The sequence below is a fragment of the Anas platyrhynchos genome, chromosome 10 (genome assembly GCF_047663525.1).
Source record: "Anas platyrhynchos isolate ZD024472 breed Pekin duck chromosome 10, IASCAAS_PekinDuck_T2T, whole genome shotgun sequence".
NCBI classification, from domain to species: Eukaryota; Metazoa; Chordata; class Aves; order Anseriformes; family Anatidae; genus Anas; species Anas platyrhynchos.
This window is the reverse complement of record NC_092596.1, coordinates 5,558,363-5,581,963: the sequence shown is the minus strand read 5'-3', so window position 1 is coordinate 5,581,963 and position 23,601 is coordinate 5,558,363. Positions and strand designations below refer to the sequence as shown.

Below are 23,601 nucleotides of genomic sequence, written 5' to 3'. Positions count from 1 at the left end.
GTGGAGAGTAATCCTCATTAAACATGGTTCATAATTTCTGGAATACGTGCACGATAAGAAGATGCTGATATAGCTTGTGTGTATGCTAATACTACTCTATACCCAAAGTGTGAGATCTTAGCACCACCCCAACAGTTTTAACGCTTGCTTTCCTACCTCTCTGAGTTAGGGTTTCTGTTGGAGACATTGGATGCAGATGTAAAGGGGGGGAGTGTTTCTGGTGGCTATTTCTCTAAGGTAATTCTTCTGTGGGACTGTTCCTCAGACAGATAAAGCAGTCAATACATTCATTACACATTACCTATTAGTTTATAAGTTTACCTTCCTGCTAAAAAGCTGAACATGAAAAATATTTCTGTAACTTGGATAGTATTCTGTAGATTTAACTTTTATAAGTTCACGAAAAGTAAACTTTGAATACCAGGCTACCAAAGCTTTAAAGTTGATGCTATTAAAAGCAGTGCGACATCATAATGCTGGTTTCAACCAAGAGTAAATTTGGAAACTTTTTGTCAGGAAGAGTGTTTGGCAGCATGTTACATGTTTGAAATATCTGAAGGCACTCGGAATTTAGGTGAAAATACAGCACTCCAGACTGGTAACGTAAGAAGTTCCTAGTGGTATCCCCTGATTTAACATGCAGGATCAGTCTGCTCGTGTTCTTAACAGCAAGTAGTATTTTGCCGTTGTGTAAGTGATAGCGTCAACAACAGCTAACAAAGCTTGCATCACCAATCCAGAAAAATGTTGGATCAAATGGTCTGTTTAGATATGTTTATAACCGAAGAGATGCCTAAAATTTTCACTATTTACTATTTTTCTTTTTTAGATTTTTGTGAACTTATCAGCCTTCTCACCTAGAAACATTTGAGTTGCAATTGCATTAAAGGTAAAGACTGACTTGTTTTTTGGGTACTAGTGAGCAATCAGATTGATGGTAACTGGGGAATGGGCACTTAAATAATCCTTACCAAAATCCTGCAACAGTGAACTTTGTCCTAGCATCACTATTATGATCAGTCTGAGTAGTGATAGACTTGGAGGAGGCCTCTGTTTCTAAGTTGATGGGAAGATTTTCTAACAAAATGAGCTTTTTGAGTATCACTGCATTTGTTAGCAAATAAAATTCTGGTTTTTGTTGCTAACCAGAATTTGCTATTGTGATTATTCTGTCCCTTTTTCAGAGCAAAAACATTCCTAAAAGTAAGATGAAGAAATGGTTAACAATGTCAGTTTTTTCCTCTCCCTTCCTTCAAAAATCAAGTCTAAGACTGGTTTACCGTCGGATTGATTTACTGCTGTACAATTTATTGCTTTTGCAATTGCTACTGTGACTCGTGCTTCACTCTTACTAAAATGATCCAGTTCTCTAAATGTCAAGCCATGCCATCAAGTTTAGAGATGTAGCTGCGTGGTCTGTGCAAGCAGTCACTCCCGATTTTTGTTGCCTGAGCTAGCAGGGTTCAAACGAGCCCTTTCAGGAAGCTCTGCAGACGCCCTGTGCTCCCAGGTGGTGCCGCAGGGTAGGATCTGTCAGCAGGGTAGGATCTGTCAGCGGAGGCAGAACCAGGTGGTAACAGGGCTACACGCCGTGCTGGCAGAGCTGCCCTGCTCTGCTGTCTCTGCTTTGAGCACATGAGAATGACCCAATCCTGTAAACACGTCCTCTGCTGTTTTGCAGAAGCTCCTTGAATATTTTGGACTAAGAATATCAAAAGCTGCCTGCCTCTGAAATTGTACATGTTACACAAGCATGTTGGTGTCGGTGAATAAAAAGTGCCAACGCACTTCTATAAATGTGACTGGCATGTGTGTGGTACATTTTTGGTTTTTGCTTTTAAAAAAACAAAACAAAAACCCCATGTTGTTTCAGAGGTCTTTTTTTTCCTCTTTTTTTCTTCTTTTTTTAACCTTTCTTTCTCTAAGAATTGTGCTAGTCTCCATGTTAATCTCCTGTCTTGGTGTGAACAGTTGTTTGGAGTCTTTCTGCATTTTTTTCCCCATGCTGGTGGCATTACAGCACTCAGGAGATTGAGCAAAATAATATTCAAATCTGTTAAATCTAAAAACTTTAACCTCCACATACTGTGTAAGAGAAAATGTGCTGAAATGTTTTTGTTCATCTTTCTTCCTCTTTGAAGTGTAGCTAAACTCAAAGAACTGTTCCAGTACAGTATGTCAGTAACACTGTCTCCTCTGGTAGAAAATGCCATGACCAGTGTTACTTCCCTTGCTGCCGGGTAAAACCCCAGCTTCCCTGACTAAATTGGTACACGCTGCATGAATCGATATGCTGCATTTATTATCTGTGTACAGCTCATCTTTGGACTACACCCCCAGATCGTCTGAATAAAAATTAATGCCTGAATTGCCAAATAATGTTATTAAAATAGCTGTACCCTAAAGATCTCCATGTATCACTAAGCACAACATGAAAGTAGCAAAAAGCAAGTTCACTAACAAAACATCTAGAGTAAAGTGAGTAAAAAGTTGCAGTTTACAGCCTTGTCTTAGGTGAACCTTTACCTGTGAATTCCAGCTGTGTACCTAGAGATGACAGGTATCTAGATAAGGTGCGTTTGACTAGAAGCTGATAGGATAGGTTCACTGTGTACCAAGCAGTGGATTATGCTCCAACTTAGCTAAAATTAAGACCAGAGGGAAATTCACTTCCTTAAACAGACAAAACACATTGTTGCTGTTTCCCTGGAAATTACGGTGATTATGCAGAAGATTAAAATACGGTCGCTTCCAATGCACTTAACTTTCATTGACTCTCAAACCATTTTCCTCCGCAGCTTAACTGGTTACATGATGACAATAAAAAAGCAGAGATGGATGCCCCCAAGATTTCAAGTGTGAGCCATTTCAAATGCCCATGGGTGGGGACTCTTTTCTTAAAATTGTGTTTTTAAGTGCACACCCAGTCATCTGTATACCAGGACATCTGTGTGGAGAACATTTCTCAAAATTGCAAATTAAAAAAGCCTCATTCTTTTTGCTTAGTCACAGCAAAGGGAGGAATTTGCATTAGGATTTTGAACTGCAAAGAGAAAAGTGAAAGTGTATTGCCCAACTCCGGTGCTCCTCTTGCTGACAGACCCACAGAATTTTCAAAACCCCATACAGATGTCAGAAAATTCTCTCCCCAACCCGCAGCACACTTTTTTCGTAGGCAGAAGCCTACTTATGTAGTATACAAACAGGAACATTTGCTTCTCTTTTTTTTCATCCCCCTTTTTTCTTTTTTTCTTTTTTTTTTTTTTTTTGGTATGCATGTAGTTCATTTTACTACCTAAATTATGATCCCTGTCAGGGAAGAAAGCAAGCTAATGCCACAGATAAAAGACAATGCAGTCTTTGATAGGAAGGATAAATATAAAGTTAGTGGCAGTATTTTTTTGTTGAAATGAAAACTGAAGAGACCCTCTGTTTTTCTGAACTAATACAGAATAGTACGTGGAACTTCAGTCTGGCTTAATTTGCCCACCAGTCACTCCTGGTAAGGTATTTAAGAAGAAGAATATAATCTGTCAGGGTAGCTGCAGTAAAAGGGAGAAGCTGTTGGAGCACATTGCTGTGTTCAGATTTGAGAGCAGTGCAGGAAGTTAATTTCACTGGAATCCTTCAATGGAGCATTAAGACGGGATTACGATGGTATCTGCCATTATGCTGCATGCTTGGCTGGCAGACTGGGCTTCTGGTCATGCACTTTAGCATTTTAATGTTTGAGTTGCTCCATTCACAAAAAGGTTATTACAGAGCAATGCTGAAACATTTCAGGAAATTTATAAATATAGGAAGTAGTTTTTAACGTCCAGCTCTCCTCTGTTCATGTTACTAAGCTTTGGTCAAACAGATTGATTAGCTGAATCCTATTGAAAAAAGGATGATTTTGTGTTTGCTTTCTCTTTTGTTCTTACATAGTAACGGAGTCATGCTACTGTTTTATTTTGTGTTGGTAAATGCTATTTTATAAGTATTTCTAATGTATCATCACAAAAGTATGTACAGTTTCTTCTAGGTCAGGCTGTACAGATGTTTGGTAAGATACCAAACATGAGGTCAGCAAATAAGTGTTTGTATTTAACCTGTGTAGCTATGACAGTATCAATGATTTTTTTATTTTTTTTTTGGCATGTTGAGTAAAATGTCATTAACATTTCTTGTCCAGGCCTAATACCATGACTTGGTTGTTCTGAACTTGAATGCTAACACTTCTGGATTCAGTGAAACAGTTGTACCCAACAAGGATAAATATAAATGCATTGTCTCTAGATAAATATTAAAACGTTTTTTTATCCAGGAAGATTATTTGCTGTATTCCTTCATTTTCACTTGCAAAACACAAAGCACCAGTTGTCCTAATTGCCTTACATTGTGGAAGGATGTTGTTGAAATAATTACTGTAAGCACAGGGTAACATCTTGAGGGGACATGAGCACGCAGTGTCCATGGATATCTTCCTAATACTGACAATAATTCAAAAATGGATAAAAATGAATGTTTAATAGACCCAGGAAAGCAGTTGGCAATTAGAAGCAAAATAGTAGTTAGAAATTACAAATGTAACTTATGTATCTGCAGCACCCCCCCCCCCCCAACACCACATTATTTCCATCTGACTTTGAAGATTGTAAAGCACCAGACGTTATTTACATCTAATGTTCCCTGAAAATGCAGGGAAAACTGAGTTTTTAACTTTTCTGTATTAAAAAAAGAATGGCTTTGATTAAATTCTCACTTTGTTGGGAGTGTTGTGATCAGGAAAGCAAAGCAAAATCTAAACTATTCATTGACTGCTGAGTGAGGTGAACTCAGGGCAGAGTTTAAGAAGTTACCAGGAAGAAGTAACTTGTGTGAGTGTTGCTTATCCCTTCCAATGCGAAGTAAACCAGCTTGACGTGAAATTGCACAGAACAGCATGCCAGTCTTTAGATGTCCGTGTTCCATACAGAAAAAACACAATGTGAATGTCATCAAGTTCAGTGTGGAGTCTCACTTGTGCTTTTGCATTGTTTTATTTCTCCCTTTTCTAGCTGAAGTGTCTCTCTTTGGCCTGCAGCCGGTATCTTTGATCACATTTTCAAGTCAGAATCACCCTTAAAAAGGTTCCAAACATACACTGGTTATAAAAATTAGCTTTAAGAATTTCCTTGTAGTTACATATTCTGCTAGAGACTGCACAAAAAGTCCGTTATATGGACCCGTTTTTTTGTAATGCATAAGTCCAGTTTTAATATAAATTGTTTTAGGAGATTCTTGGGGGACCTGGGGTATAGAATTTCTCAAGGACGGTGCATTTTTTGCCTTAAGACTCAGGCAAGAAAACTTACGGAAGATGCAGAAAATAGGGCTTCTGTATTTGTAGGTCTCAAACTTATTTGATCTTCTAGACCACATAATTCAACAATTTCAGGAGTCCTCTACCTCTGTACTTCTGCAAAGCAGCTTGCTATTGAGAAGAAAGCAGAAAATGAAAAGATGATAACTTAAATCTCACTAGTTGGATCATCAGAGCCATTGAAGTCGCAAGTTCTCCATTGCAAAATATTTTTTTAAAAACAGACTCAGAAGTAGGCAGCCTATATGTTAATCTTCTTCCCTGGTGTAATAACAATTCTTAATCAACTGTTAACGTAGGTTTTGATGAACTTGCATGGCCACAATCCTCTGAAATTTGTCCTTGGTCATACTGCTTGCCTTTTCATGTGCTTATGATTAAAAGTTGGGTGAAACACTACAAATGCATAGCTTTGCTGCTGAACCACAGGAGCAAGAGTAACACTCATAATGCCTGATGAGTTTGGGTTTTATGTTGAGATGTTTAAATCAGGCTGAAATCCATCTTTATTTCTGTATGTTTTCCTTCTTAATTTTTGTACCCTGTAGACAGAGTATTTTGTAGCTCTTGGAGGAGTCTTGAGGCAAAATCAGTATTTTTCAGTTGGGTGTTTTCCATCCTCTTCTGAAATACTGTGTATTCAAGCCAGCAAAAATGACCGTGTTCATTTCCTTTAACAAAAATGCCAGTGAGACAAAAGGCTGCCTTTCACTTCCTTTACCACAAAAACTGCGTTTTAACAGCTGAACTTGCTGTTAGTTAAATTGAGTGCTAGCATACACAGACTGAAGTATAAATTGGATCGGCTCGTGACCTTGTCCAGCCAAGGTTTGTGATCAGGTTACAGCACAACCAGCACAGGCTGGGAAGGGAGGAAGTGTTGGAGGGAATGAACCGAAGGTACTCGCCGTGCGCCTTCTGCACAGAGCTTAATGAGGAAAAGTAACAAGAGGTGGGCCGGGAGGAAATACTTCCCTGGGTCAGTGGGTTCTCAGTGGACAGTTCTCACCTGTGGATTTTTGCCTTGGCCTTCCATGTTTTTTGCCTTTGGGGCATGCAAACAGGCCTTATCTTCTCACTAAATGTTTGCTTGCCCTTATGCTACCCTTGGAAGAGCCAGTTTCACACCAGCCTGCTAGGTAATCAGGAAATACAGGGTAAGAGTGGCTGGTCTGCTTTCTGTTACAGTTGTGCTGGAAGTTGCAGCAACAGATTTATGACATTTGACACTTGCAAACTGATTTATTTTCATTTTTCTAATTGACATTAACTGCATATATGTTCTGAGGCCATAAAACAGCAATGATTTACTTTTTTCTTGAAAACAAAAAGGTGATTTTCATTTAGCAACTAAGTAAAATCATTGCATTAACATTTTATCACTCAGCAGTAAGAGATGCAAGACTTCCTAATACTACTTGTGGTTTTGCTGTTTCGTATAGAATCTATATTTAAGAAGGTTCTCCAGACTCCTGTCAGATCTGCTATATCTGACTTCCCCCCTCCCTCTTTGTTCAGACATAGGTACTACTATTTACACTATAGACACAACAAGAGCTCTTGAAAACTCTTAAGATTTGGAGCCACTACTGCATTTACAGAGCACAGAAGTATTTCTGAAACTTGTAGGCATTACGATGGAGCTTTTCATTGCCCCTTGACGTACAAAATTGTGTAAGAGGAAAATGTTTAGAAATCTGCCTGTGAGAAAGGAACAAAAATTGAACCTTGTGTACTTTTTTTTTCTACCATGAGTAACTTGCATTGATATTGGCAGTTTGTTTTTATATATAAAAAATATTATCTAAACAGTCAATCATCTTCCTTAGCTTTTATTCTTTCAGTCTTTCTAACCCCAAAAGAGTTGTAATTAGTCACAATATTATTCTAACTCTTACATAGAAATATTCTTTCTTTCTTCTGTGTGACAGGTATAAATTTGGAAAACCAAAATTTGTAAAGAGCCTGGTAGTACGCGCTTTTTTGTTTATCATGTTTAAGCTTGCTGCTTCTTTTTGACAACATAGTATTTCTCAGGCTTTCTGTACTTTCCTTTTTAAATACTAAGGTTTGAGTTCCATCCGGTACAGGAACAAATTCAAGACTAGTAGATATTGATTAAATTCCCTTCCAAAATCAGACTTTAATTAATTCCCAATGTATTTATTTTTCCACTTATAAATTATGCATGTGTATTGTGCTTTCCAAAATGTTTCAATCTGCCCCAATGCTAGAGAAATGTGAACGGTTGTTACTTATTCATACTGGATTGTTTTAGAAGATTTCAGTACTTCCTGAAAGGAGTCAACCTTAAAAAATTACGTTAAAGCCAGAAATGTGTCTCCATTTGAAGTTGGAAAGAGCTCAGTCATAGGAGAACCAGGATTTCCTCCAGTGTTGCTTTTAAATTAAACAAGTTTCTTACTTTGCAGATTTTTTTAATCTAAAATACTCTCCTTTTCCTGTCTAATGTTATCACTCTTACTAGAAGACTTTCTTAACATAACGAAAATACATTTAAGAAGTTGCAATGAATGTTTCAAATGGATCAGAAGTTTGTTTTCATCTAAAGATGAGATGATATAGTAATTTGGATCCCTGTCAAGCTTCTGAACACGAGAGGAAGAACAGTAAACACTGTCATTCATGTACTTTCAATACTAAGCCTTTACAGCGTTTCAGGTTTGGCTAATTAAAGCCTTTCCTAGTGAAGATAATAATTGCTGCCTTAGTAGAATTAAACTGCATAGGATAAGATTTCTAGGCACAGACACTTTAGGTTTTGAGTTACACTTAGAAATGGTAGTTGTATGTGCAAAAGCTGGATATGTCGTTTCTGTGCTGTCTGAATACTTGAATGGAAAGAAGACAGAGGCATTTCCTCTATGAACAGTTACCTCCAGGCATATAAACCCCTCTCCTTGTTCCCTACACACACCTGCGCTCTTACTTAGTCCTGTAAGCTTGTATGACTACTTAAAAGATATTTTTTTGTTTATATGTGTATATGTATAAATAGCATAGCTGTTAACTTGTTCCTTCTCAGTTAAATTAATGAAAAGTTATGAAAAGTACCTGTCCTCTGATTTCAAGCTTTGTTCCACAGCCCTGACTCCCAGACAAGAGTAAAGGGTTGCATATTATCTATGGGAAGCTTTTAAGTGAAAATATCAGTCACATTACACCCAAAGAATATCTCTTCCATCTGTGGCATAAAATACAGTACTGCTGCTTGTATGAGCATTCACATTGGTTACTCGTTCCCTGTAGCAAACGTGAACTCTAGAATTTTTGTAACCTCCCAGCACGTACTACTACTAAGGGACAGCTTACCTCATGAATGAGGTTGCTGAAATGTATGCTGTAACATACCATTGCAAGTGACAAATGAACTTCAGTCTGCAGAACTGCCATTTCAAAATTGATAGAAGAAGCCTACTCATTTGAGGAGAATGCTTTGGAAATGCTGAAAACACAGCTATCTATAAGAGAAAATACGTCTGGTTTTGATTTGTTTTGTTATCTTAGGCTTTCTTAGTCATGCCTGACGCACGCTTATTGCTGGGAACATGCGTCTCCTACATCAGGAACTGGAAGCTCTGCTGTTTCCAAAATAGATAGATAAGCTTCCAAATATTCCACTTCAATTGCACAATTAAAGGAAATAATAAATTTTGTAAGTCAGTATAGAATATTACACATTCTAAATATTCTCATATTACATAAGAGCTGCTATGAGTACATGCCATTTTTTGTGTGACTACACTTTCATTTGGGAGCAAAGTTTACTGAGAACCATTACTTTGGTGGCAGCATGCGTTTGGCTTGCCTCACAGCTCTCCTTGATTGTGCGTTGATATGAACATTGCATCTCTCATTGTCCCTTTCTCTCAAAGACTAATTAAACTTAAAGACAGTGAAGGCATAAAGTATAATTTGAATAGCTAAGTTTGGCTTCTAACCAAATGGAATTGTTGTCTAGGTACATCTGCAAGTTCATTATGTCAGCCTGTTATGCATTATATTTAAAGTATGATAAATATTTATTGGGCATGAGTGTAGGACAGCGTAACGTCAAAGGCTAGTCGTCTTCAGGAGCATTAGAGGAGAGATTGTAAGAACAGCAGTGGAAATAATGCTTTCCTGCATAACATCCTTTCTGCAGGGCAAAAAATACCCAATCTCTAATACCTTTTTCTTTTCTGTTTTAATAGAGGTCTAATTGACACTGAATAAAACCCGGCCATCACTGTCAGATAGCTTGTAAGTATCCATGTGTGTGTAAATGTGTGTATGTGCGTGTATGCGTCTTTTTCTGTATGTTGAAAGGAAAAGGTCAAGTGTTTCTTCTTGAGTCTTAGCAAGTTTTTCCAGCGATTTCTGTTAAGAATTCCAGCTTATTTATGTCAAAATATAAGCACTTTAAATTGCCACAAATGTGTACAGATTAGCTGAGCTCCCTGTTTATAAACACTTTTTAAAGTATTTCAAACTAATCTGAAATTTCAGGATGAATGAAATGCAACCTTTAACATTTGCTTATGTGAACTTCAACATAACTGGCTGCAAGTGTACAAACAAAGTGTGCTTGTACGTGCACTTCACTCAAATGCTAAAAGCAATTTCAACAGGGTACCAGTTTTAGGACAAAACAAACCTCCCCCATTAAGACCCTTTTATCATAATTTCATGATTTCAGGCGGTATTTAGAACATTCTGATGAGGTTTCTGTGTTAGTTTTAGCACTATGGCTGGCTTTTGTTTTAAATACAAGCTCAAGTGCTTCCTTTGGATCACTGAATTAACTGGAATGAAAATACCACATAAGATTTGTAATATAAACTGGTGACCTTCATTTTAGAGAACTGGAGCTTGGGAAAGTAAAATGATACGCCTTCTGCTGAGGTTTGACTGTTTGATGAGTAGTTGATGATGAAGAGGTTAACTAAGGCAGACTAAGCGTGTAAGCTTTGAAAAGAATGTAGAATTTTCTTTTTTTTTTAAGAAAGTATGCACTCTTTTTTTCTGAACAAGTCTGAGCTTAGTTTCATACTTCACACTATCATTCAGTAGCAACTTGAGATTACAAGTTTTATTAAAAATATAACAACATGGTGATGATGTTACTTCAAGTATCTGAAGATCTCTTAATCTTATATTACGTTAAATGGTGATGATATTGGCTACAGCGCAACTGCAGACAATGGAATTCTTATTAAAAACTCCAACGAGCTATTAATACATTTCTGTTGTGCTGTTAATAGCAGCTGTCTTGTTTAACCTGAAATGTTAATTGTAGCTCCCTCACCTGAGGTGGCAAGTACATTAATAAAGGTACATTTTGAGGTGTGCCTACATTCTTTTAATTCCTGATGGAGCCCTGAAAATTTCCCTGTTCTCATCCATTCCATTTACCAGAATTTGTCTGTGAAAGACTGGGCTTTGCTATAAGCTAGTCAGTATTTACTTCCCTGTGTCTGAGCTCCTGCTCTTTTGCTAGTGCACCTTTGCCTGCTATTTTTCCTGTCGTGTGTATTGTTGGCGTGTTTGCATGCTGTGTTTGCATGCCATCCAGATGAAGATAAGCATCTCTGTCTTTTATGTGCCAGTAGAGACTAGTTACAGGGAAGTGGGCTAGCCGTGACTGTGGTTCATTGCAATGGTTTTGTTTTTCTCCTATTTCAGTCTTTATTCAGGCACAGTTCTCCTTAATGAAGACAGATTTCTGACGTTCTGACAAAATCTTGCTAAATTGTGCTTTATTTTAAATTGGATTGCATTTTCCATACCTGGAGTTCAGAAATGCACATACTGAAACAGTTGCTGGGTTTTTTGGTTTCTTTTTTAAGGAGGGGGAAGAGAGGCCAGGGAGAGGAGAATCTATGTAATTGATCCCTTTCCAAGAATCTGACAATCATAGACAAAAATTAGTAAATCAAAAATACAGTTGTTGTGGCAAAGTTAATAAAGCAATTTTGGAATATTCTTTAGCTTACATGTGGGTTTTTCGAGACTCTATATCCAGATATATTTTAGTCTAAATATAAGTTGATACAACATTCTGAAAGGCAGTAAGGAAACCTACTGTGTTGTTCCATTGTAATACAAATATTTAGGGGGAAAACAACTGTTGACCTTTCTGATAATTATGCAATTGTAGCATTGCACAAGTAGCGTAAACACAATATTATGATGTGAGAGGACAGACTTTATCTCTACAGCCCATAATTATTCCAACAGAGATACTGGGGAAAAGTCTTTGAAAAGTAAATATTTGTGGATGCAACAAACAAGTATGGAAAACATTCATCCTCTTTAATCTTCAGAGCAGTACGCTGCTGTATCATGCAGTCTGTTAAATCAGTTAATTCAGTCTCCTTGGTCTTGATGCATTTGAGGTGAAATCTTAAAGAATTAAAACTATGGACTGACTGTAATATTACTAATTTAATTCTTTTTTTTTTTTTTTTTTTTCCTGCTCTCTGCTTGGCTCTGGTCTTCACCCACAGGTGTCCACTGTTGGCTCTCAAAGGTTACTAAAATTTTAGCAGCTGCCTTGAAACAGAGCTACCTAAGCTTCACTTATCGTTGCTTCTTCCTGCGCCATACTGCACTGCTGCTTTTGCTCTTGCCTGCTTCAGAACACAATAAGAGATTTTCTTTTTTAAATACCTGCAATGAAACTTAGGCTAGAAGTATGCACCATTCTTTTGCTGCCTGTGTACTTGTTAATATCTGTGTACAGTATGCTTGTATTTATTCCATGGTATTTTCTTACCAACGCAAAGAAGAAAAAGGCTATGGCAAAGCGTTTAAAAGCTAAACCCATCTCGGACAAACCTGGAAGCCCCTACCGTTCTGTCACTCACCTTGACTCACTAGCAAACATAAACATTCCTGGAGCAGACACATTGGACAAGCTGTTTGACCATGCTTTAGCAAAGTTTGGGAAAAAGGACTGTCTTGGGACCAGAGAAATACTGAGTGAAGAAAATGAAATGCAACCAAATGGAAAAGTGTTCAAAAAGGTAAAGCTTACAATTTTGTATTTAATTCTGATTTGTTTTAAGCTGCTTTGCATCTTGCTTCACCAGCAGAGGCCTCATTAGCGGTCTTCCTTAGTCTTCTCTTTATAGTATAAAATATCCAGTAGTTAAAGAATAACACGCTACCTGATGCACTATTTATTCTGCTTCAAGCAAAATGAAAGCACTTGCGGTGTTAGGCACCAACTCAAGTAAGCAGGTACTGCTGTACCAACAGCTTCTTGTAATCACAGGTGTGTTTTCTTTTGTTCCCTGCCCCAGTTAATCTTAGGAAATTACAGATGGCTGTCCTACGAAGAAGTAAATCAGAAAGTGAGTCGCTTGGGGAGTGGACTGACTGCCCTGGGACTAACGCCGAAGAGTACTGTTGTCATATTCTGCGAGACCCGAGCAGAATGGATGGTTGCAGCTCTAGCCTGCTTCAAGTATAACTTTCCTCGTGAGTGCTGAGCTTGTTTGCTTTGAGTATATTTTAGAACCACTCTGCAGCACAGCTTTGCTGTTAAGAATTTTGAATGTTCCAATCCTGGCACTAGTGGTATGAGAATTTAATAAACTTGCTCCGCATGTAGTCTGATTTTTGTAGGTTTCCAGCCTATTCTATGCATAGCAGAGATCACCGCAATTTACTTGCTCATACTTATGAGATTTTTCTTCTTGATTCTATTGTAGCAATATTTTAGGTATTAGAATAATGGAAAGGTACAGATACTACTCAGGTTTTATAAAATATTCTGAAGACTTGGTCTGGAGGAAATGCAACCACCATGGAATGTTTATAGCATTTCCTGTCTGTAATCTGTCTTCTGCATCTGACACATGAAATGGCTATTGGAAGAGAGAAGAACAGTAATCAAAATTATATGCTAGTCTGCGGGTTTTTTGGTAACACTTTTAAGTTGCTCAAGTTCGTTACCATGATGTATATGCTTTTTTTATTTATTTAAGCAGTCAAATGTATAATCTAACCTGAGGCATACAAACTTCTTGGTGAAGTAGCAAAGATTCCTAGACAGTAATGTAACATTTCTCTCTTTTTGTCCTTTCTATATGATCCCTACTTCACAGGAACATTAACCTCCTTTAATGTTTCTTGGAGGTTAAATTTGAGACAGTAGCACAATATTAAAGGAAAGTACTTTTCTCGGTAGAAAAGGTGAACTCCTCAGTGCATGTGGGACACTTAATGTCATTTCTGTGACTGACTGGGGTTAAAAATAATCTAGCACCACGAATGCCATTCTGATTCCTTCACCTGATTTTCTGCCTTGCCCCCATCAATAATTTCATGGAAACAAGTCAAGTAGCTGACACAGTGGCTGCATAAGCTGGCACTGCAGCTGGAAGAGCTGCTTGTAGGAGTGCACAGCTCTAACCAGTGGTAGTGATGCTGAACACCGCAGGACACCTCTCCCCCTGCGGTCTGGTTGCAGAGAGCTCAGAGGAAGAACACGTTCTCAGTTGCTTACAGTGCAACTGCATTTTTGTTGAGTTTCAGTTGGTCTCTGTTCCACATAACTGTCCTCCTCATTCTGGAGATCACTTGTAGCATAACATCCTCATGTGGGAAAATTAAAAGGTGTTTGGTTTCCTAATTGGAAAATTCCCTGTTGAGCTCATTGCCCCTACCTCTCAGCCCCCTGCCCCCAGTAATGCACTGCAGTGAGCTACAAAGCATGAGCTTTTGTGTTTTGTATTATTTTAACTTTTCTTTTGTTCTCTCTCCCTTCCATGTAACAGTTGTTACGTTGTATGCCACCCTCGGTGAAGAGGCAGTAACCTATGGTCTCAATGAATGCGGAGCATCGTATCTGATCACTAGTGCAGAACTTCTTGAGAGCAAACTTAAGGTAATTTGGCACCAGCTTTACCTGCTTACAAGCAATCCGACAGTCATTTTACAGCACAGTCAATGCTAACGGTTTCCTTTCTGTCCTGTAGGCTGCATTGCCACAAGTCTCCTGTCTTAAACATATAATTTATGTGGACAATAAAACCATCAATAAATCTGAATACCCTGAAAATGTGGAGATTCATAGTATGCAGACAGTGGAAGAGCTGGGAGCCAAACCAGAAAACTGTAAGTGAAGCACTTCAGAGAACTGATTGAGCAATGTTAACAGTGAAATCAGATGTAGTCTAAGAGGGCTGGGTAGCAGTAAAAACAAACATGCAGGTCTCTAACAGGAAGGAAGTGGTAGATCACCAGTTCATCCTCTAGCTTCCTTTAAATAAGTGGATAATTTGTTTGATCCCTACTTAGTGTCCTGTACCTTTGTTCAGGTTTCAGGTATTTCAGGGTAAAACTTACTTTCTAAAATACAGCCAGAATAACCAACTCTAAGACTCTGCCTTTGTTTTAGGAAGTGACGTAGAATATGGTGCAGTGTTCTATTTTCTGCTACTCCTACCTTTTATTCATCTTATTTTTCACTATTTGTCCTAAGAGGAGAAAGCACTTGTGGATTTTTTGCTTATTGGCTTGGACATGTCTTTTTTCAGAACCTATCTGTGCCTGGAAAGCACCTTGAACTAGAGGAACAACCGTTACATAACCCTTGCTATGCTGGGCAGCCAGGAGCAACCCTAACATTGTGTTTAAGGAAGGAAAAAGTCCAACCTCGTCTCTTTTCCTTAACTCTGTGGTCTGCACTTAGCCAGATTTTCTGTCTCCTGAAAAAGAGGAGATAAACTGGCAAAGGAGTTTTTTGCAGAGAAGTACACATTCATTACAACTGCTTATCTTTGATCAGCTTAAAGTCCTGATACAGACCAACAGTTACTGTTTCGTTTTGTTGTAGTTGTTTTGAAAAAGCCCTCTGCTTCCCTTGCAGACACTTCTGTTGCCTCTCTAGCTCTGAAAGCCATGAAAGCCTGATGAAGTGACTTTCATCCTAAGAATAAGTGCCAAGGGATTAAAACAAAAATCAAAAGCCAACTGTTTTAAGTTTAAGCTGCTTGTTAGTGGAAAAGCAGTAAAATAGTCTTCTCAGCTCCGTAACCCTGGCTTTGGAAGAGTAACTGACAGAAAAGCTGACTCATGGCTTTTTGTTTGTTTTCAATCTGTTGTTTCTCACCAATATTTCTCCCCTTCACTGCCTTTGACAGACTTACCTGATCTTCAGCAGGCTTTTTCTATGAAAGTTGCAGACAGCTATAAAATGTAATGGTAAAAGTGCCACCCAGATTGTGTAGATGCCCCAGTACTGGTTACTGCTTTGGAAATCTGCCTTCCCTCACATCTTCTTAAAAGGAGACCACAACTCTCTTCATCACTCCCTTCTGCAACCATGACTGACAACTTAGCAGTACATTGCGCTTGCCATTCCTGAAGTATCTGTTTCACACTGGTTGACTACCGAAATTTTCCCACTGGTTAATTACAGAAATAAAAATTTAGAAAGTATCAATGCAGTTTTTCTTTTGCATTTTGCAGCAAGCATTCCACCAAGCAGGCCTGTTCCTACAGACTTGGCTTTAGTAATGTACACCAGTGGCTCTACGGGGAGACCTAAAGGAGTGATGATGCAGCACAAAAACTTGATAGCTGGAATGACAGGACAATGCGAGAGAATACCTGGGCTGGGGTAAGAAACACTTGGGTGTCGTGTGTGTGCAGAGGTAAAACAGAACCTCCAAAAGTGCCTACGTTTATAGAAAGCCTGTTGCTGGCACCAGGTGGTAGCAAGCTCCTTGATTTCACTGTGAGCCCACTAATCTTTAATTTATAAGAAGTAGGTCTTGTGTTTGTGAACCTACTCTGATCTTCTATATCTTGTCCCACATGCTTTTCCTACTCTACCTTTTTGTTTTCCTCTCACCTTTAGCTACAGGTGTGTGATGGATTTTGCACTTTTTTTATGCATTAAAAGACATCATCAGATAAAGAAATTCCTCATTTAGTCAAAGTCAGGAAACTTTTTTTGCTAGATGTTTTCAGGCAGCTAGAATCACTTCAGGAAGTATGCCAAAGCCTGCCACTTCCATTTATTTAGAGAGTCCACTGCTGGATGGATAATACACATACTGCAGAATCTCTTCAAGTATACTCCACTGAAATGAGGACAGAAATAATAAATTGCTTTGATTATAGTATAGCCAATTGCAAAAAAAAATCATTAATATTTTGAAGAAATTCTTCATGAATGTGGATGTCTTTGTTATTGCATTCACAAAGAATTTAATAGCTAAAATAACCTATGTTAAACTCCTTTCCTAGTAAGATATAAAAACACTTCTGACCTGATGCTGAAAGCTTCTGTAAAGTAACAGCTCTAAGGTTCTTCCTGAGAAATCTCTGCGTTTCCTGAAATAAGCCTCTGTAAGTCAGTGATCAGCTCTTCACTAATTTGTTTTAGAAGGAGATGCTATGACATAAGGATCTGTAAATCATTGGTGATTCTTTTAAAATACTGATTTCATTCTTGATTTGGTACTGGGAATGAAACCTCCCACAAGGAGAAATGGCAATGGAGCAGCACTAAGGAAACTTTGAGTTTCCTAGAAAACAAGGCAGACCCTGTAATCCATACTGATTTCACTAAGGTAGGATTTTACCAATTTAGTTGTTAAACTGTTTTAAAATCACACCTTTCTTGCGTACAGAAGAAAAAGCCTCACTTGTGATCCAAGTTTAAAAAAACAACAAAACAAACCTAAATACAGCATAAAACAATTACGCAGTATTTTCAGTCCATTTGTGCATCACTGTTAATTAGATAATCCTTTCCTTTACTAGACCGAAGGATACTTACATTGGTTATTTGCCCCTGGCCCATGTATTGGAATTGACAGCAGAAATTTCTTGCATCACTTACGGCTGCAGGATTGGATATTCCTCTCCACTTACACTATCGGATCAGGTGAGGAGGGGAAAAAGCAAAAGCAAAGTTAAGCTTTCACAGTCTACATTCTTCTTGATTAGCTATTCTCTTCCAGTAAAGAAATGTTGATGTATATGGTATACTTCCGAAATATTTTTTTTTTTCAGAAAATAATGCAAATTAACATTCCTGGTAGAACTACAGCTGCAGGTCACACCATATAAATGTTTAAATAAACTTTTGCTTTTTTGATACTTAAGAAATCTAAAAGCCTAATAAATGTAGCATTATCTTTTGGAATATCAGGATATGAACGGCTATTAATATACTAACTGAACATAAGACTGCTTAAAGTGATTTTCAGTTTTCAGTCTTATCAGTTCTTTACCTCATTATCATAACTCTTCTATTTAGCTTTTTGCCTCATTCCATTTACCAATTAAGATAAATAAGAGCAAATTAAGCTAGAAAATAAAGCTTCCGCACATTATGCTCGTATAGAGACTGTTTTAGACAAAAACCAACCAACCAAAAAAATCAACACACAAACCAACAACAGAAGCACACCACACCACAAAACACTCCTGGAGTTAAATGGAGGAGAGTGCAAGAACTAGAGGGAGGAAACAGAAGAAAAAGTTATACAAGGTGGACTTGCTTTACCCAGTTGGACTTATAAAACATTTGATATTTTGGTTGAAATCACTGTTAATCAGTACTTTTTCCAATCATGATGGAAAACAATATACATTTTAAGCAGGAAATGTTATATGGAGTGAAAGGGGAAGAGATATAAACAAATTACGTTACCGTGTCTCCCTCCGTTTTTGTCTTTCTTTGAAGAGCTGCCTGGTTTTCAGCTTCATAAATTAACATTTTCTCCTTATTACAGTCAAGTAAAATTAAGAAAGGAAGCAAAGGAGACTGTACTGTACTTAAGCCTACACTGATGGCAGCTGTGCCTGTAAGTATGCAGATGCATGTATGTTTAGCAAAAATGGTGCCTTCTGCCTTGTTCATGTTAGCATGCCTGTCTACCAAGGTTTTTTTCCTTTTTTGTGTGTGTAAGGCAAGGAAGTAGAATATAGAAATCCCAGTTGGCATTGCCTGAGTTGGAGAACTGCAAACGAGCACAAGAATATACCTATGTTTAGGCCAAGACCTTTTTTGATCCAAAACTGGAAATGTTTTTTTAGTAGTTTTTCAAGTGATGTTTTACTGGGCTTATTGAAGCAACAACAGGCCACAGAAGGTCTTTGGCATTCCCAGTCTGAAGGTTCATTTTGCACAAGGAGAGAGCAGCATGGATTTGTCAAAGATTGAGGCTTTAAACAGACCAGCTTTTGGCAGAGATACACAACTTGGCAAGTTAAGCTCTGCTGTTGCAGCTGTCAGGGTGCTTGCTTTTAGCTGCTTTGCCTGCAAGCAAAGTCTCATGCTGTTCTCAGTGTAAGCAGGCCCCTGTTTAGTCTCCTCATATAAGAAAAAAATGATCCAGAGACTGCAACTGTTGTTTCTGCAGCCTTTAGGTGACCAGGTTTCTCTATTCCCAAAGGTCTTGGTGCTATCAAAAAAAAAAAAAAACCAACCAACCAACCAAACAAACAAAAAAAACACCCCACAAATATTTGCTTCTTTCTGCTGCAAAAAGCTTCCATTTGTGCCCTGAAGACACATTTCCCTCTTTTATGGTTATATCACAGCTGTAGCTCAGAAAACCAGTAGCATTAGCTTCTGCCGCACTGGCAGGTGGGGTTGGGGGAGGAGGATTTGGTCTTAATTAGGAACATGGAGTTTTGATTGATCATGGATTTGGTTGTTCTGCAGACTCCTTTGTGAGTAGCCAAAAGTTTTAGAATCAATTACTAACTTGCTATTTTTAAAATATTAATAATATACATAGGTTACATCTTTTTCTTAGTAATTCACGGAGTGAAAATGAATCACTTACAGCCTCAACTTTTTGTAAAAAATAGCCATTTAAATTTATTTCTTAGGGAAAACTGAACCGTTAGACTGCTAGTAAAAAGTGTAAATTTAAAATATAAACATAATCCCTTTTTGGAAGGAATGTAAAAAAGTGTATGGGCCAGAAAAAAACAAACAAAATAAACTTGCAGACAAGTTCGTGTCTGCAATTAACTGCAGACCTGTGAAATGCTAACAGTGCTAGTGCTGAACCCTGCCTAAATGTCTTGATTCCAGAGACTTACTATCATAAAAGATCTAGACTCCAACAATCTATATAGTAGAGAGGAAACCCCTTCAGAAAGTCCTAGTAGGAACACAACTAATATTGCCTGAGAAATATTTTGATTCCCAGCTGTATTGTCTTTTTTTTATCATCAAAATATGATAACATCACCAGTAATTAGAATGCATAAGGAACAAAAAAGAAAATTATAACAGAATCCAGAGGCACAAATATTCCCAAGTATTGAATTGAGTCAGAATGTTGCAATAGCTGTTAGTTCTGGCCTTTATGATGCTGCATACCTTGTCATGGCATTGCAGTATTTCCAAAAAGTTGCCATGAATTCTGGTAATGAATTTAAGATACCTATCTGGCTTTTGGAAATTCTCTTGGAAAAGGAAGTGATGAAATGAAATTTCTTACTTCATTCCCTTGTGCTTACCAGTTGCCATGAATAAAGCACAGCTTCAGGACTCCTAGGCATGATTCATCTTCCATGGCATATACAAAGCTTAAGCAGAGAGATTTAGCTAAACTTGAAGTCAAGGTTTTGTAAATCAGTTTGTCATGCTTTGGGTACAGATTAAGGTGTTCTTGGTAAAATTTGCTGTTTCATTGTTTACATTATTACATTATGACATTACCCAAGATATGTTGCTGGGGTGACAGAGAGGACATCTTTAGAACAAGGGGTGGGAAGTATTTTAAATGAAATCTGAGGTTTAGAAAGCAGTTTGCAGAAAAGGAACTATGAATTACTGCAGTATGTCTGAAGATCCACAGTGGCTACTCACTCACTTGCCCTTAACTTATATATATACCTCATTCAAGGCAAGTTTGCTAAAATAAGCTATAAACTGCAGCGTGAGGGTTCTTCCTCTTAAGTGATACTGTTTTGAGGAGATCTAAGCAAGTGGAGAAAAGTGAAGATAAGTCACCGCTTTTTGTACTGCGTTTTCAACACTTCATTCCACCCATTTCAAACAGCTCCAAGCCAGTGGTCTATAAATTGACTGACTGATCACACATTAGAAGCATTAGAGTTAAGCACTGCTTAAACAATGATGCAGGTATTTTCATTCTTGCTGTACTACCTGCTTAAAATGAAGAGTAATTGTGTTTTTTTTTTTTAATTGTTATTTGTAGCATGAAAATTGCAAATAGTAGTCTATGTGGTAATCTTCCTTGCTCTTTTGAACACTGTAGGAAATAATGGACCGAATTTATAAAAATGTCATGAGCAAAGTTCAAGAGATGAACTACATTCAGAGAACTCTGTTCAAGATAGGCTATGACTACAAATTAGAACAAATCAAAAGGGGATATGATGCACCTCTGTGTAACATGTAAGTATCGATCATGGTCAAACTGTACTTTTTCCATTGTGACTCGGTAACAATCTAAAAGAATAATCATCTGAACTATCTGATGTAAGAATTCTATTGCAACATGCAAATATGATCTAATAACTAAACCGAAATAATTCAGGTTCTTACAGGAGACAGGGAGGAGACGTTTACTGGCAATCACAGAATATCCTGGGTTGGAAGGGACCCACGGGGATCATCAAGTCCAGCCCTTGGCTCCACACAGGAATCAGACCCTATCCTAGCCCTCCTTTAGATGCCGTCTAATAGCTTTATGTCCTTCTGATGTTGCATTGCCCAAACGTGCACACGGTGCTGGAGGTGAGGCTGCCCCAGATGATCCCTGCCCTCGCCCAGCTAGCCAGGCCGTGCTTGAGGCACTCCAGGTAGGGGTGGCCCCCATGGCTGCCAGGGCACGCTGAGGCCTCGCATTCAGAATGCCCAGGGTCCTTTCTGCAGGGCTGCTCTCCAGCCTCAGAAGGACTAATCTTCAGAACAGGTGACTAGGTAAATCCATTCATTGGATTTCCTTTTTTTTTATTGATAGAATCTAATGTCTATTTAGGTAGCGTATAGGAATTCTGCCATCTTGAAGTGTTACACAGGAGGTAAGGTTTTTGATTACCCCTGCTGTCCACTAATGTCCATGAATGATTAAGTTATTTTTAAGGTGTTTCAGGTAGGAAGAATGATTGTCTCTTATTTCTTTTATAAAAGTGATGTGAATGAATGATCCTTAAATACTTTTTCCTTCCTTTCAAGGCTGTTGTTTAAGAAAGTCAAGGCACTACTAGGAGGGAATGTCCGCATGATGCTTTCTGGGGGAGCACCACTTTCGCCTCAAACACAAAGATTCATGAACATCTGTTTTTGCTGTCCTGTTGGTCAAGGCTATGGATTAACGGAAACATGTGGAGCAGGAACAATTACAGAAGGTAGTTAAACAATTCTGGGAATACATTATATATGTATTTATTTATTTTTTAAGGTTAAAGTCAGAATAGTGGTAGCTCTTATCTCAAGTTACTTTATTGCAGTTAAGCTGTCTTCCTATCTATGGTTTGAGTTTATATTTCAACATGAAAAAATCTTTGTGTTCTTCCTTGTTTTTTCCCTAAGTTGCTGATTATAGCACTGGCAGAGTTGGAGCTCCTCTTATTTGCTGTGAAATAAGACTGAGAGACTGGCAAGAAGGTGAGCATTAAGTGTTTTGACTTCAAAGCAACTAATTTAATCGCTGCTTAGCTATTTTCCTTGCCTATCTGCTTGTCTAGGTATCGCATACGAAGTAACTGCTCTTAACCTTTGACAGTAGCTGTTACTCTGTGTGCATGCTTTAACCTGAAGTTTCAAAACATTTTGTTGGCAGTAGAATACATGACCTGAAAATAATAGTGTGCGGATTTCTGTTTTCTTTCCAGGGGGCTATACTAATAGAGACAAGCCTAATCCTAGAGGAGAAATAATAATTGGTGGACCTAATGTCTCAATGGGCTATTTTAAAAATGAAGAGAAAACAACAGAAGATTTCTCCATTGATGAGAACGGTCAGAGGTGGTTTTGTACTGGAGATATAGGAGAATTTCATCCAGATGGGTGTCTGCAGATCATAGGTTGGCCTCACTTTTTGCTATCTTAATCTACTGCAAGGTCTTGACTGAACAGAATTGTAAGCATGTTATTAATCCTGTTGGCTTTGACAGGCCTTGTCTTACTCAAGGTTACCTGCTTGCAAAATCACACTATAAAACACATTCCCAAAAGTCTCCACAATTATAAGAAAATTTTGGAAGTGGTGTTGTTTCATATAATGTTAGTACTATTTAAATTCAGCACACAAGCTTTGATGAGTAAATGTAAGATTAATATTTTGGTATTCATTGCAAAGCTTTGAAATCACAATCTCCATAACTTCTATACATGTTTTGCGACAAGAAGTGTAGCGCTACCTAAACTTCTTTACAGAAGCCTTTATAAAGTTTCCAGAATACGTTTATGGCATTAGCCTTTTTATAATTTGAGTAAAATGCTTTAACTCCTTTTAATTCACCTTTACATGGCATGGCACAGAATACATATGTAGTGGCTTTGTAAATGAGTGTGGAAGTGCAGAAGTGTAAATGGAGTACGTTTTTTTTTCTCCTTCTTTCCCTTCAACTCCTAGATCGTAAAAAAGACTTGGTAAAGCTACAAGCAGGAGAATATGTGTCTCTGGGCAAAGTAGAGGCAGCTCTGAAGAACTGTCCGTTGATTGACAATATCTGTGCTTATGCCAAAAGGTAAGACTAGTTTTACTGTTTAGAGGTAATTTAGGGTAAACATGAAATGCAAGCTCTGACCCTTTGATATACTTTTCTATTGATATACTACAAGTGTGAGCTATAAAGAGCATCTCTGAAGTAGCACAGGCTCCCAGATTCCCCCGAACTGGGCTTTTCTGTTGGTATTTCTCCTATTGTAATTCATTTCAGCTTCATCCCATCTCCTCCCCAAACAGGTATAGTTTAGCATGTACTTGGGCCTTCTGTCAGAATAACAGAGAAAAGTTAATTGGACATTTTGCACCTGGTCTAAAGCTCTCTGAGTTTTGGAAATAGCCTGGGTGTCTCCTTCCACCTGCTTATACATACTACATGAAGGGAAACTGCAGAGAACTACTTAAGCACCAGATGCAGTTGGGAAGCTAAATTATGCTATAATTTTGCACATTAAGTATGATACTGATCAAACTTAACCACTTAACTTAGAACCTGACCTTTGATGGTCAGAAGTTGTGAAAACCTAACATACAAGGAAAACTCTGGGGGAATAAGTGCATTTCAAAAAG

At 38.0% G+C, this 23,601-nt stretch overlaps 2 protein-coding genes across 18 annotated transcripts in view; one reads left to right on the top strand and one right to left on the bottom strand.

Annotated features, from left to right (window-relative positions):
• NXT2 (nuclear transport factor 2 like export factor 2) overlaps window positions 1–23,601 on the bottom strand; it is a 78,088-nt gene that overhangs the window by 33,627 nt on the left and 20,860 nt on the right. The window lies entirely within an intron of this gene.
• The window catches only part of ACSL4 (acyl-CoA synthetase long chain family member 4), a 38,524-nt gene that overhangs the window by 11,348 nt on the left and 3,575 nt on the right, over window positions 1–23,601 (top strand). For 3 of the 15 annotated variants that reach the window (XM_005015222.6, XM_027465387.3, XM_021269334.4), the window contains exons 2-15: window positions 830–889; window positions 9,559–9,607; window positions 12,133–12,372; window positions 12,652–12,829; window positions 14,131–14,240; window positions 14,332–14,470; window positions 15,827–15,977; window positions 17,129–17,252; window positions 18,106–18,177; window positions 20,614–20,753; window positions 21,537–21,709; window positions 21,894–21,968; window positions 22,196–22,387; window positions 22,939–23,053. In XM_005015222.6, the coding sequence (XP_005015279.1) occupies window positions 12,145–12,372; window positions 12,652–12,829; window positions 14,131–14,240; window positions 14,332–14,470; window positions 15,827–15,977; window positions 17,129–17,252; window positions 18,106–18,177; window positions 20,614–20,753; window positions 21,537–21,709; window positions 21,894–21,968; window positions 22,196–22,387; window positions 22,939–23,053 (1,697 nt within the window). In that variant the 5' untranslated portion in view covers window positions 830–889; window positions 9,559–9,607; window positions 12,133–12,144. Of the gene's footprint in view, window positions 1–829; window positions 890–9,558; window positions 9,608–11,853; window positions 12,373–12,651; window positions 12,830–14,130; window positions 14,241–14,331; window positions 14,471–15,826; window positions 15,978–17,128; window positions 17,253–18,105; window positions 18,178–20,613; window positions 20,754–21,536; window positions 21,710–21,893; window positions 21,969–22,195; window positions 22,388–22,938; window positions 23,054–23,601 lie in introns of all 15 variants that reach the window. The other 12 variants (XM_005015223.6, XM_027465389.3, XM_072043173.1 and 9 more) reach the window with 6 other exon arrangements.